This window comes from Poecile atricapillus, chromosome 3 (genome assembly GCF_030490865.1).
Source record: "Poecile atricapillus isolate bPoeAtr1 chromosome 3, bPoeAtr1.hap1, whole genome shotgun sequence".
NCBI classification, from domain to species: domain Eukaryota; kingdom Metazoa; phylum Chordata; class Aves; order Passeriformes; family Paridae; genus Poecile; species Poecile atricapillus.
Window position 1 is genome coordinate 23,898,293 of NC_081251.1, and position 13,740 is coordinate 23,912,032.

At 40.6% G+C, this 13,740-nt stretch overlaps 1 protein-coding gene across 1 annotated transcript; it reads right to left on the reverse strand.

Annotated features, from left to right (window-relative positions):
* Positions 1-1,797: 1,797 nt before the first annotated feature.
* Positions 1,798-13,523, reverse strand: LOC131578112 (glutathione S-transferase A4-like). The gene is made up of 7 exons (XM_058836551.1): positions 13,439-13,523; positions 9,136-9,242; positions 8,413-8,464; positions 5,216-5,348; positions 4,750-4,891; positions 2,243-2,374; positions 1,798-2,098 (listed from the first exon to the last, which is right to left on the reverse strand). Exons 2-7 carry the CDS (start codon positions 9,220-9,222, stop codon positions 1,976-1,978), a joined length of 669 nt encoding a protein of 222 aa, XP_058692534.1. The 5' UTR covers positions 9,223-9,242; positions 13,439-13,523; the 3' UTR covers positions 1,798-1,975.
* Between the last annotated feature and the right edge of the window lie 217 nt (positions 13,524-13,740).

Sequence of the window (13,740 nt, forward strand, 5' to 3'; positions counted from 1 at the left end):
CTGTCTCCTTAATGTCCTTCCTGTATGCATACTTCATTGCTTGGTAGCTGAAAATGATCCTCATCCTATCATTCCTCACTGTTGTTACCTGTTATGTCGATGTGTTCCACGCTTGACAACAAAATAAGCTTAATAATTTATTTACAGCTAGAAGCACAGAAGGACAGGGCATCAGAAGAGTTACCACTGCAATGTATTGTCTTTTAGGAGGTGCCTAGTCCTCAGGTGGAACATATCCCATGGGAACTGTATTCCATATGGCACATAAGGAGAGCCAGGCTTCACACAAGGGGACTCCTGACTGAGAGCACCTCTTGTAGCTCCCCTTAGGGGAGCTACAAGGGGTGCTCTGTGTCCCTCTGCCTCCTCCTTACATTTTGGGAAGGTCTTCTGTCCAGCCTCTGACACTGCTGGAAACTGTTTCCCACATTTTTGGATACACATGACTTATGACACAGAATCTAGGAAAATGTAGGAGACTGAAACTCGCCATGCAGCAACATGTGCACCAAGGTGCATCTGGTAGTTTCACAGACCCAAACTTTCTCTTACGTAGCTTTTCTAGATTTACCATTCATAGGCCTGCACCTGACAAGCTCTAGGAGACATCTTGGGTTTAGTGACGACCTGGTAGGAAAACATGAGTTCAAGCCTGAAAGTTAATGATCGTGTAGACAACTTGGGAAAACTCATCTTACCTAACTTTGTAGACACCAACATCTGGTCTAGCTGTCTAGTCTCCTTCCAATAGATCCAAATTCAGAAGGAATCCCTCAGCATATGGTCTTCAGTTACAGCTGAACTACTCAAAATGATTCTGTCTCAACTGAGGTAGTTAAAAGTTTAGATGAAGCCAATCCCTTCAGCTTTCCCTTAAGAGGTAGGGGAGAAGAGCACAACTCTACAGAGAGTGATTTATCCCAACACTGACATTTCTTGTCCTGTCACAGGTATCCATTTAGATTTCAGGCAACTAAGTCAAATGCAGCCTGTCTCCTAACTTGACTTTCGGAAATGTCACTTCACTGAGCTGTTTTGGGAAATGGTATTCTTCTGTTTTCTCCCTCACATACATTTTCCCATGCTTTTTCTAATTTCTTTTTTTTTCTTCACTCATGCCATAGACTATTAAGCATCAGATCTGGTTACTGACAGTTGTTGGAACACAGTTTCCTTCTAAGCAGCTGCTTCTCTGTTGCATCAGGCCACTTCTCAAGGCTGTTATTGTCTGCTGTAAATGTTTTTATTTGAAATTCAATGGAACCTGAGTATCTGTTGCTCTGCGTTTTGTCCTAAATATGTAGAAATAAACCCCCTCTGCCTTACCAGAGTCTGCAAAACAGACTGCACCTTTCTTTCACAACACCTTGCTCTCAAGAGGTGACATATTCGTAACCAGCTTGTGAATAGCTGGTATGATCATACACGAGATTTGAAATACCTGATTTATAGAGCAAAATAATCAGTCTTGCAAAAACTTTGCTGAGAGACCTTAAAAATCCAATTCATCCACAAGCTTTAAATGTAAGAATGGAAACTTGAAACAAGTTACTTCTTTAAAGAGTAAGTGGTACTGCTAGTCTTCTCTTTCTTCTCTTCAATAGCTCTTACTCTGAGCTTCTTTTCATGTAGAAAGTATCTTCTCCAACAAGTTACATTCTGATATTACTAACACTGCATTGTTCTTTTTCCAAATTAATGATTTTCCTACCCTACAAATAGTTCTTTGCCTCCATACTCCTTTGTTTTCATGTCTTGCCAAGCATTTGGTATCAATAAAGACAAAGCTGCTGTCACATTGCCAGTGTAACAGAACATTTTATTTCTCATATGGATTGCTTTGCTTCGGTAGTACTGGTTTGAACTAAAACAATACTAATTTGCTGAGCTTCCTTCTCCTTTGATTTAGGGTTTGGGGTTTACGGTTTCCCCTGCCCTCCCAGCATTTTGGGTTTCAACAAAGGTGGCAAGGCTTTCATTTCTTAAAAATCTTCAACACAGTTTCTACATAATGGGCATCTGGTGGGGGTTTCCTTGGGCTTCCAGGCTGTAGGAACTTCTTAATTGTAGGCATATTGCTCATTTTGGTTTTAAACACCTAAAAAAAAATAAATTAAAAATTAAAAAACAGAAGAAGAAAGAAATTCCAGCCACAAAGATACGATTTACCCAGCACGGTGAGACTGTTATTTCAGGACTGATCTCTAGCTCCTGAATACAGCATACTCAGTAATTAAATTACCTGCAACTGAGGAAACCCTGAGAGCACAGCAGGAACTTTCTCCTCCACTGCTAAAATGGCTTCTATTAGCTGAACATCTGCCCAGCTGAATTTGTTGCCCACGAGAAAGTCTTGGCCATGCTGTTTCAAAACCTGGAGAAGACAAGAAAACATGGTCTACAGATGAGAGTGGGGCATATGGGCATCCTTGGCAGCTAAGCCTCACAGCACAGCTGCAGAGCTGAGCAGCAAATCTATCTGAAATTTCAGGGTGGACTTTTCAGCTAAAGCTGAGCCTAAATAATTCCATTATTGCTGGGGGAAATGAAGTTTTGCTCATTTTGTGTTCTGGTACACAGACTACAAACTTTGGTCACTCAGTAATAATGAACGATGGTGGGCACCAGGAACAGAAATAAAACTACGTGCTTAAGTAGACTTGTAACAGTCCAAGAATTAGAAATAGGGATAATGGAGGAAGCAACAAGCAATTTAAAGAATTCATAGAACTCCCATTTAGATGTTTCATGTGAAGTGATGTCTAATGCTGATATCAGGAAGCAAACTTAGAAATGCAGAATTGCAACAGCTAAGTAAAGAAAATCTCTGCCTTTGGGAACCTATTTTAGTGCTAAGAACATGTGTGATGTTCAGCCTTTATTATTGTTTTCCAAGAAAACTAGATAAATATTACAAAAGTAGGAAATATGCCCAGATGCATGAATCATACGGGTAGGGTTTGTTGTTTTATAAATCTCTGACTGTTGTTTTACTAAAGTACTACTAATCTCTCTACCTGACTGTCATGGGGTGACTTTACCTTTAAGATAGCTTTGGGAGCTAAGGAAGTTGAAGCTGCTGGTGGCTGATGGGAGTCTTTTCTCCTGACCAATTATCGGTCATTTCTGAGAATTGACAGCAATTTTGACCATTGAAAAGTGAGATCAACTTGTGAACACCACCTTAAGATGTAAAGCCAGAGTTCTCTTGCTCTCTTTTTGGTTTCCGGCTTCTGAAAAGGTAACAAGGCTCTGTCTTGGCCTTCCCCCTTCCTCCAGGCCGGACAAGGCCGCAGAGGGCGGGGGGGGGAACGGGGGGGGGGGTGTAAGAGAAACAGAGCCAACCAGCCGGGCTTAGTTTGTAGTTTCTGCTGCTGGACTGAAACCTGACACTATGAACATCTGCAGCTTTCTAAGACTTTAATTCTTTTACTACCTAGATAAAACATACAGATTACTCCTTTTTCCCAGAGAGACAGAGAGAGAGACAATCAACATGAAGAAGACATCATAAAACCATCAAAGACAGTGAAGAAAAGAGTTAAGTTTTAGATCGGAAAGAGAGAATAAGGAGATGCTTTATAAGCTGAAATATTTTTTCTGTTAAAGCTATGGAGATGGACAATAGTGTTCTGAAAAAAAAACCTCCTTTAATTCATGACAGAGTATATTGGGAGGAATAGAGTGTTCAAAGTGTGGATTTTGAGCAAAAAGTAGAGTAATTGTGATAGAGTGAGGTGCTGGAACAGAGTGAAGCAAAGATTTGAAGCCTTGGGGGCAATGAGAAAACTGTTTTCCAGTGAAGCTCACAGAGACAGATGAAGAGGACTTTTGCCTTTGAATAATTCATCCTTAAAAAATCATATCCCTAGACTCATGGCCCATAAACACCTCAGAGTGATGTGAAATGGGAGGAGTGAACTGATGGCAGATTTCTGAGCAGCTGGCATCAGAGAAATAGAAAACTATAACAGAAATAGTTTTCTCGTGAGAAACTTCATAGATTAGCAGAAGAAGACTTCTGTTTCTCTACAAAGGCTGATGAAAAGACTCTAGCAGGAACTGGGACTGTTTTAAACACCAAAGTTCCAAAGTTTTTTGTCTCTTTGTTGTCATGTGTACAAGGGAATGGTTGGGTAGTGGGGGATAAAAGAGTTTTCTGGAAGTTTATTCTGGTGTTTTTATTCTTGTAGTTTTGTTAATAAATTTTCTTTATTTCCTTTTAAGTTTTAAGCCTGTTTTGCTCTTGTTCTAATCCATATCTCACAGCAAGAAATAAGTAATTTTTTAGTTACTGCTTTAAAACCACGACATTTATTTGGTGCGTTGGCCGGGAAAACGAAATTGGCAAATCTAAACCACTACACTGATTTGTATGCAAGGGATTTTTGCATTCCTCCAGTGAAACTTTTCCAAATGAAATTAAGTATGGTGGAGAGATGAGCTTTAAACAAATGTAAGTATAGAACTGTTCCTTCAAGAAAAATAATCACATATGCTTTCTTTCACTTTAGTGAAAAGTTTTTTGTGTACAGCTGAGAATATGTTGCTTTGCAGATGTTCAAATACCACAGCCCTGACAACACAAGCAAACAAAGAGAGGAAAATGTGCTGCTGTATTTCCCCTTCTTAGAGATAACCAAAAAAGGTGAGGATTGGGAACAGACCTACACTACAAACACATTATTATTTCGCATAAATTTTTTGGATAATCTCAAGTTTGATAGACACATACTTGCTGCCACTTACCTTTTCAAAGACTGGAAAGTACCTGTTGGTTGCCCTCTCCTTAATTGACTCAAGATTTTTCTCCTTTGCATCAGGTGGAGAGAAAGGAAACATCAAAATCATTTGCATCAGATCTGATATTCCCTCCACATACATGTCAATCCTAGTGGTCAGGGGAAGATAGTAGAAAAAAAAAGCACAGAAGTTATTTAATCTGTTTTCCAATTAAGTAAGGCAACTTATAGGAATTTTATATCACTAACATAGTGCCAATTTTCACAGCCAAAAGTAAGCACGAACAAAACCTGAATGTTTTTCAAAAAGAATAAAAGCCTGTTTCTGTTAGGAGCATTTCAGAAGCAGTGGTTAAATCTTATTTTTAGCCTTTTTGATGCCTTTATACTGGATTTACAGGACTGAATTTGGTTTATATAATGTAGCTATCAAATAACAGACTGCTCCGTAAGCTATAGGAGGTGTTACGTACAGAGCTCTCTCCTTCAAGTCTTTCCCATGGAGATTGTATTTCCCTGCTATGTAGCTCATGATGGCTCTGGTCTGCACCATCTTCATCCCATCAATCTCGACCAGGGGCACTTGCTGGAAGAGCAGGAATCCATCTAGGGTGGAGAGGTGAAGGAAAGCCTATAAGCTCCTCCTAGACTACAAGGTGTACAGGAGAGTGAGGCACTGAGCACATTTCTCTAGCAGTGTAGGAGACCACTGGTGTACTGGTGTTTTGCTCTAACTATAAAACTCACAGCACTCAACTGACATTGTGGGGAAGATCAAACAACCTGCATCACACTCCTGTAGCGAGGTCACCGCAGCACAGCTGGGCCCTGGGCTTGACAGCATTGCCAGAGCTTCACTGGCTGGCAGGAGTTGGCCCTGCTTGCACCAGAACTTCGAAAACAAGGAATAGGAGAATAAAGATATGTGGTAAATCTGAACTTCAAAAAAAATCCAATTCTTTTCAATGCAGAGCAGTTCTATGTCAGGGACATACACGAGTGACACTGCAGCAAGACCAAGCTGCTGGAATACAGGAGAGGGTCAGGCCACTTTAAACATTCTGAAGCTACAGAGCTAGAGGCAGAGCCTCTGACAGCTCTTGGTGTTTGAATAAGTTTCACACAGTCACCCCAGGACTAGAGTTTGAATGTCCCCATAGATTTTACAGGCCTAGCCTCAGTGCCATTCTACAACAATTTAGGCCTATTTGAGAAACATCTTTGTAGTCCCATTTTCTTCTGGTGCTGGTAGGAGCAATTGTCTGAGCTTTCAGTGAGGCAGCTCTGAGCTAAGTACACATAGAGATCTAGCATTCCAAAGTCTGTCTATTCTTGATCAGTTTTCTGCTGGACTAGTTCACTGTTTTTGAGACACTCCCTCCTCCATTTACACATTAAGGGCATCCAGTGAACAATCCTCTCAGATCACAGGAGAACTCCAAATCCAAATAGGCAGCTGCCACTTGCATTACTCAAAGTTAATGATTTCTTTTAATTGCTCTGTTTTCACATATGAAGGTTCATTTTAACAGGCACATCTGCCTGCCTTTTTCTCCAGAGCTGTTAAAATACAGCTGTTAAAATACCTTGCTAGGCTAGAATGAATATTCTTCACTCATTCTCTATTTTTAATTTACAGTTAAAATTCAAAGAGTAGTTCTCTCTGCAGCAACAAATAGTTTGCATTTGCTTCTTGTAAACATTCACAGAAAGATCACATGTGCACTTGTCTTTCCAGAACATACCTCTGCATCTTAAGGAAGAAACATTACTTGGTATCTATCTAGCAGAGACAATAGAATGGGAAAACCAAAAGATCTGGAAGGATATTTTTCAGCAGAAAGATGTGAAGTGAAAAATAAAATTTGTCTTTCTGGCCCTTGACAAAAAGCAATGCATCAAATATGACTGAACTGAATACACCATTTGTTTCTTATCTACAGACTACCTCTCCTCTCTTGTTTTGCAGGAAGAACCACTTTACATAACCACAGCACAGAATACATATGCAGGATTAGAAGGAGTTTACCAATAATTTCAGGGATTGGATTGTGCTGTCCAAAGGTGGTCTGTGGAGCACACGCTAAAAACCAATCACCTGCTATTTTGTAACCAACCAGGAGAGTTCACTGATACCCAGGTACCACTTGGGCAACCTTTGGCTGCTCAGATTGTGCCAGGTTAGTCATCCCTCAGGCCAACAGGTACAGGTCTGCCCAGGTCAAAGCCATTTAATTCTCTTTACCTCCAGAACAGCTGTCTCTCTGCAAGCTGCCTGTTGGGAACACTGGCCCAGGCATCATCCTGACACTGCTGAGGCATTGCCTAGAGGATCTTCAGCTGGCACAGGCCAAAGTCATGCCTGAGCCAGTCTAACAATGTGGTTGTGTCTAAACACAGGAAACTCTGCCAAAAATCATATTGGTAAGGAGAGAAAAAAAAGTTTAAGGGAGAAGTGATGCAGAGTTACTCCTGTTCAGTCCTGCCCTGCACAACCGGCAACATTCCAAAGGTCCCTTTATCAAGATGACTAATTTATCTATCTTTCTTCAACCCATTCTATTAAACCATACCTTTTATCTTTGTGTTCTCACCACCTTAAGCTCAATATATAGACATAAAATGCTTGATCTTCTTTATAAAACTTCCCTATCCTTTTCACCACCATTTAATTCTTCTCTCTGGATATCAATAAACTCAGATACAATCCTGGTTACAGTGTCACTCTCTAGATAACCCATTCTTGTGAAGGATGTACAGATTTGGGCTTTCAGTACCTGTGCACTTACATTTAGAGCTATAATTGGTTTGTGTACACTGCACTGTCCTCCCGCATTGTAAGAGTCCCAGCCAACCGACCTGCAAATATAATTCTGACCTACTTAATACCACTTCTGTCTTATTTTTTTTTCATTTTAGTTTTCCCTGACAGAATTTCTTTAGACACAGCTTTCTCCTTCTGAGCTCAGCCACAATGCAGGCAAAACCTGCAAGTCTCCTTGTATGGCTTGGCAAGTTCAGCCTGCTCTGAGGCTTCTCTCCCATGTCTTGGCCAGCAGTTAAACTGTGACCCAGGGGCAGTCTCTATTGCTCCTCATTGTCCCAACTCCTTCCTCACTCTGGCAGGAAGGTCTTCACCTTCCAGGGTGTCTGTAGAGGGGTTCACTGCTGGAATTCTTCTGACCAGATATCAAGGGCTGTGGCTAGGGGTTTGCACTGATGTGTGGGAAGAACTGGTCTTGCTCCCAAGGTTGGCATGAAGCCTTTGTGGCATGCTTTGATCATGCCAGGCTTTCCACAGGTCCCCCTGCTGGCTTCATGCTCTTTAACTAGGGGAAGCTTCACATCCCAGGCTCAGGGAGTTCTATTTGCCCAGGACCAAAAATGTGCCATGCTACCAATTCAACAGCATAGGTAAGTAAGTTGTATTAAGTAGAAGTGTTTGCCTGTTTAATGTACTAAAATAAACACAATCACAGAAACTCTGGTTTTTAGCTTATAGCAGTTACTTGCCACTAGAAATAACAGGTTACTCAAAACTAGTATTGCACTATTCAGTGTGTGCACTGAGAAGTTTCCACTGGTTTAAATGAACTATTTTTAAACCATACATTTAGCTAGGCTGGACAATTATTTTAAAGGACTAAGCCTCAGGTGTCAGGATTCTTACCTTTGATTAACTTGTCATACTGCTCTTTTGTTTCCAAATAAACCTCTTCAAACTGCAAAAGGAGCAATAATAGTGTCACACTGCTGTATTTGAACATCTTTCTTCTGTCAAGAGATAGCACATAACCATGCCCAGAATTACTGAGTCAAGAAAAAGGTAATGGGCCAGATCTTCAACTGCACTGTTTAGGTACAGGTCCCAAGGATCCCACACACGCCCTGACAGCTGATGGGGAGCAGAAGGAGGGCCTGGCCACTTCTGCATCAGGGAACTGATTCAGAAATAACCCAAGACCAAGCACAAACACAGTACAGGCATCTACAGAAGCAAGACAGGATGGAGCCAGTGGCAAGGGAAGTGCAAGACACACCAAATATTTCTAACCCCACTGCAGCTTACACACAAGTAACTGGAAACTTAGTAAGACTGAGTTAAAGTGGTTTAACACAGCTAGATAACTTACAATTTAAAAAGGCACTTTAAATAAATCCCCATTTCGTCCCCTTATGATTAATCACTTCAGGAGATTGATACTACCCTCTAATAAATGCCACTGAGTTTGCATCCCAACTATCAATCACGGAACAAGGTAGTTAAAAATGTGCACTGGACAAATAACTTTAGGCACCCTCATGCAGCTTTTATCTACCACATGCATGTTGAATTGTCCCTCACTGAGGAAATTTGAGAACACCAGTCTGTAACACTCTACTGAAAACCAACCTCCACACCAGCTGCTGCCAACAGCCATCGTATGGACTCCATCCGGCCCCTTCCATTCAAGTAGGTAAGCCTGGGCTTCCCAGACATGTTCCTGAGCTCCTCGTTCCCTGGAAGATATTAAGCAGAACACAGTATCACATAAAACAGGTGTAAGCAGAATTATTTTGAAGGAAGATAGAACCTCTTATTCTCACTATCCCTGTTGAAGTTTAAACTTAGTTTGCTTCAAAACATAAAATGAGAAACAGACCAGTGACACCACACAGCCAGTCCTAGGAAAGGAAAGATGTGCGAATCAGCAAAACCTTCCCCAGTGCTGCCAGGGAGGTTTCTTATGATCGCAAGCAAACACAGACGTGTTTAAACAAGTGGTATGAGTCCCTAGCTACAGGGGCAACACTGCTGCCTATGAAGACAATTATATAAAGCCACTGAAAATCCTGCCACATTCTCAGGGAAATTACTCACTTAGCCTCATTGCCATCATCATTGAAAAGATGAAAAGAAGGAAAGGAAAACATGTTTTGCCAGTGGGCTGAAATCTATCTAACTTTGTCTTCCACATGTGCATTTTGCAGCTTCATATGCAGTCCATTTCTTTCCTCAAACAGAGCAAATGAATTGTTGATATTCCCTTTATCCCATGAAACAGGAAAGCTTCCTTGGCCATCCTGCATGGCTACAGCCCATTTCCTTGCTCCTTACAGCAGCTTTGAGGTGTCTCTTGAAGCCAAATGTGGAACCTAGCTGCATTGGTTTCATATGCCCTCAGAAGCATCCCCGGGGCATGGGGGCCCTGCATGTCCAAGGGACCAGCACATCGAGGCTGTCGATGCTTTGCTCTAACTCTCCCAGAGCGTGCAGCAAGGACAGCACATTTGTGCCAAGCTGTTTCATACCCATGGACAACCGACTGGACTGGCCGTGCTCACGTGTGAGCATAAGCATTTCTACATCCAGGCCTTAATTCCTCTGTCCTTCATACCCTAGTTACTAAAAGAACATGAATAGCATTCCCTTCACAAAGATGCTTGCATCACACACAGATGATCAGAAGGAAAAAAAACCTTTAAAATAGATCTCCTAATCATATCCTAATTGCTCAGTGTGCCTCAATAAAAAAATTTCCTGACTACTCCAGTTTTCCCAGAGTTAAAGCCAAAGCTGCAACATTACATCTGTTATACCTTGCATCCACTTGACACTTCTTATTTGAATCAGGCTCAGTACACTCTAGTGGTAGGTTTTCTTCAAGTCACAGTGCTTTGTGTAGGTGTACTTAAAATAAAGCACATTTGGAACATATTTTGCCAAAACTTAACTTCAAAACATAAGATTGAGAGTCCTTCCTTGAGCAATACCAGTAAGAACAGAGTCATGTTACTACAATATATAGGGATATTTAGGGTAATTTAGTAAATATAATCTAAACACACATTATGGAAAAAAAGTATGTTCAGTTTTAAAGCATAAATAGTTGTTCATAATTAGAACGTTTGGCTCTAGGGACTATGTTTTATTCGTTTCTGCACTTTGTGTGACTGCTTTTTACTGTAGGGCAGCTTATCAACTTAGTTCACAGCAACTAGCTAGTGCTTCTTTCATTATCATACTTTTCAGCTTCACTGTATTTGTATCATTTCAACACACATTGCCACAATTGTAATGCACAGAAACTTACAGAAGATAAGACTTTTCCATTCATTAAAAAAGCCAACGACTGAAATATCAAGTATATGAACCTCAATCCTCCTGGAAACATTATTTTTTGTTTGCAGAAGAAGAGCAGAAGAAGTAAGAAGCTTCAGGTATTATTTTATCATTTCACATGAACAAGAACTTCTATGTGGCATTAAATTATGTGAGAAGAGCAATGACAAACATAGAATAACATTTTGCCATATTAATTACATTAATATTTAATTTAAAATACCCCTGTTACCTCTGACTGGATTTAGTTACCTTAAGCTTCCAACACAGAAAAAAACAACCCAAAAATCACCCCAAAAAACCCTCTTCAGTTTTGGTTAAAAGTCACCTCAGTCTTTAGATCTGCTGAGTGCATCTCCACTGACTGTTCAGGGTCCTGACGCCTGTAGCTCACATAATAGGCAGCTACTTTCAGTTAGTGGGTCTGGACCTGAGTCTTGTCTGGTGGGCTCAGTTTAGTTGCTCATTCCTCTGTGAGTACTGACACCTAAGATTCCCTAAAGATCAGAAGATCAACCCTTGACTAGCTAGAAACTCAGTAACTTCTACCTTAAAAAAGAAAACCTATTCATTCAGACACTCAACACTTCTCATGTATTTGGGGAAAGATACAGCCTAGAGAGTCAAGGCCTCAGGATTTCACACAGACCTCCACTATTTTTCTTTTCACTAAGATTTTCAGGATGTATTGATAGAATATGTTGTTTTTTTTAGTAGCCAAGTAATCTTGTATAGCTGTCACCCATTCCTAACTGTTTGCCTTAATTAAAAATGGTCATTGTGCCTTTCTATATAAGTTACAACTTTTATAAGAGAAGTATAGAATATCTGTGTTACATTCTTCAGCAAGATGAATAGCTATTATGTGAAAATCATATGAAAATAACTCAAAATCTTCCAAGACTAGGTACTAAAAACAAACACTTTTCAGATGCTCTAGAATTCTGACACCCCCAGACAGCTCTTTCAAGGAAATAGAAAAACCCCTGATACCGATAACCTAAGTTATCACTAATGAAATTATGAAGAACTGATTCACTGGGCAACACACAAGGTAGACATTTAAGATTTTGAAGCCAGCTGCACTTCTCCTGGGACTGCCAGGCTGTGGTAAATCATTTACCTTGTCTGCACAAGAAGGATGAAGAACAGCCTCTGGGACAGTAACTGACATGCTGAATCCCACACTACTCCTTCCACCTGGGGAAGGAATGACATCATGCCTGTGTAGTAACCACCCATAAAGCCTAAAAGGCTCAAGCAGATTTAACAGGTGCACTGTTTCTAAATCCCAATCTGGAATTGTTATTTGTGGGTGGTCATATTATCTGAGCAGCAACAGGAATACAGGTTATTGACTAAGTACTGTGAATGAAGCAGTGGAAGCTTCACCACGCAGTCCAAAGCTGAGCACACAAGCAGCTGAACTAATTGCATTAACAAAGATCTATCAGGTGTTCAAAGAAGAGACTGTGAATATTCATGCTGATATAGATTTGAAGTATGCCATGCCACTGGGCAACTATGGAAGCTGTGTGGATTTATGACTTCTAGTGGAAGTAAAATATCAAATGCTCCATGAATTACTCAACTGTTAAAGTTACACAATTGCCAGAGAAATGTGCTATCATTCATTAGCCAGATCATATGTCAGAAGGGCAAAAAAAAGAGATAGGAAATGATCTAACATATATTGCACAACAGCAGTACAAACCACCAGGCTTACAAGTAGTCCATCGTCTAAGCTGGTGTTGCTTGCTCCTGAAAAGCTGTGTTGAACTGCTCCTGCTGAAGAAAACTGACTCTTGCAAAAGGTACAAACAGCCAAATGTCCAGGGACTGTTGAGAACAGATATGGAAAACCTTCTAATTTTAATTGAGTAATATCTGATTCCTATAGCCAAAATACATCATTACCCAGGGCATTTGGGGACTACTGCACTAAACCAGACACTGTTTCCTGTACTGAATTTATGCTGCAGCGAAATAAATAATCACATCTTGCGTACACTGCCCTGATATCTAGCAAAAGTCTCAATGCAAAATTTAACTATATACATTTTGTTATTGTTTTTATCTACAATACATATTTCTATCCTATTTTCTATTGCCTTGTGATCCTTAGTAACATGCCTGTCCAGAATTTCTCTGAGCATGCATTTCAGCGATGCAACAATTTAAGAGATCATCTTCCAGAAACAGGAGCACTCGGTATGAAGTGCTGTTTAGCTCTGGAGCTGGGATCAGAGTCCAGCATATCCCACAGGCCAGCTTTCCTGCTCAAACCTAGAAAAAACAATACAGTGCTTGAGGCTTGCACTTTGTCCCCTCGGTTCTTTCATGGCTGCCTTGCTCAGCTTTGGACTGCACAACAGAATTAATTTCCTGGTTAAAACACATCTTTCTCTGGCATTTTCTCTCCTGCAGCTTCCAGCTGGTGAGTAACTATCATTTTTAGTCTACCTAGCACACAGACAGACAAAGGAGAGTAGAGAATTTACATTACACCAGCAGATGCCCTAAAAAAATTGGTTGTTTCACTTAAAAACAGTCATGCTAACACTTTAAGAAAACGGAATTTGTAAGTCCTTACCTTCTGACCTTAACTCAGACTCCACCCAGTACAGGCAGGTTCCCCAGGGCTCTGTTTAAACTCTGCAACTTGGGGGAGTTTCCAGCCACACCCAATTAGAGGAAAAAACCTCCCAAGGCTCTTAAACTGACACTATCCAGTTTAAAGACATATGACTCTGAAAACTGACACCCAAGCAGAGACAGTCTTTGCTGATTTGACTATACCATGATGCCAACCTCACAGTTTCTATGGTAGCCATCTATTAGAACTGTTCTCTTGGAATTTTGGGGGCATTTTACCCAAATATAAGAGCAAGACAT

What these genes read in the sequence shown, in the direction of transcription:
- LOC131578112 (XM_058836551.1), bottom strand. Translation starts at nt 9,222, where the DNA reads ATGTCTGGGAAGCCCAGGCTTACCTACTTGAATGGAAGGGGCCGGATG. An exon ending in ACTTTCCAGTCTTTGAAAAG is followed by an intron (nt 2,375 to 4,749) that starts GTAAGTGGCAGC and finishes TGTCTTCTCCAG; the next exon opens with GTTTTGAAACAGCATGGCCA. An exon ending in CAGGGTTTCCTCAGTTGCAG is followed by an intron (nt 2,099 to 2,242) that starts GTAATTTAATTA and finishes ATTTTTTTTTAG; the next exon opens with GTGTTTAAAACCAAAATGAG.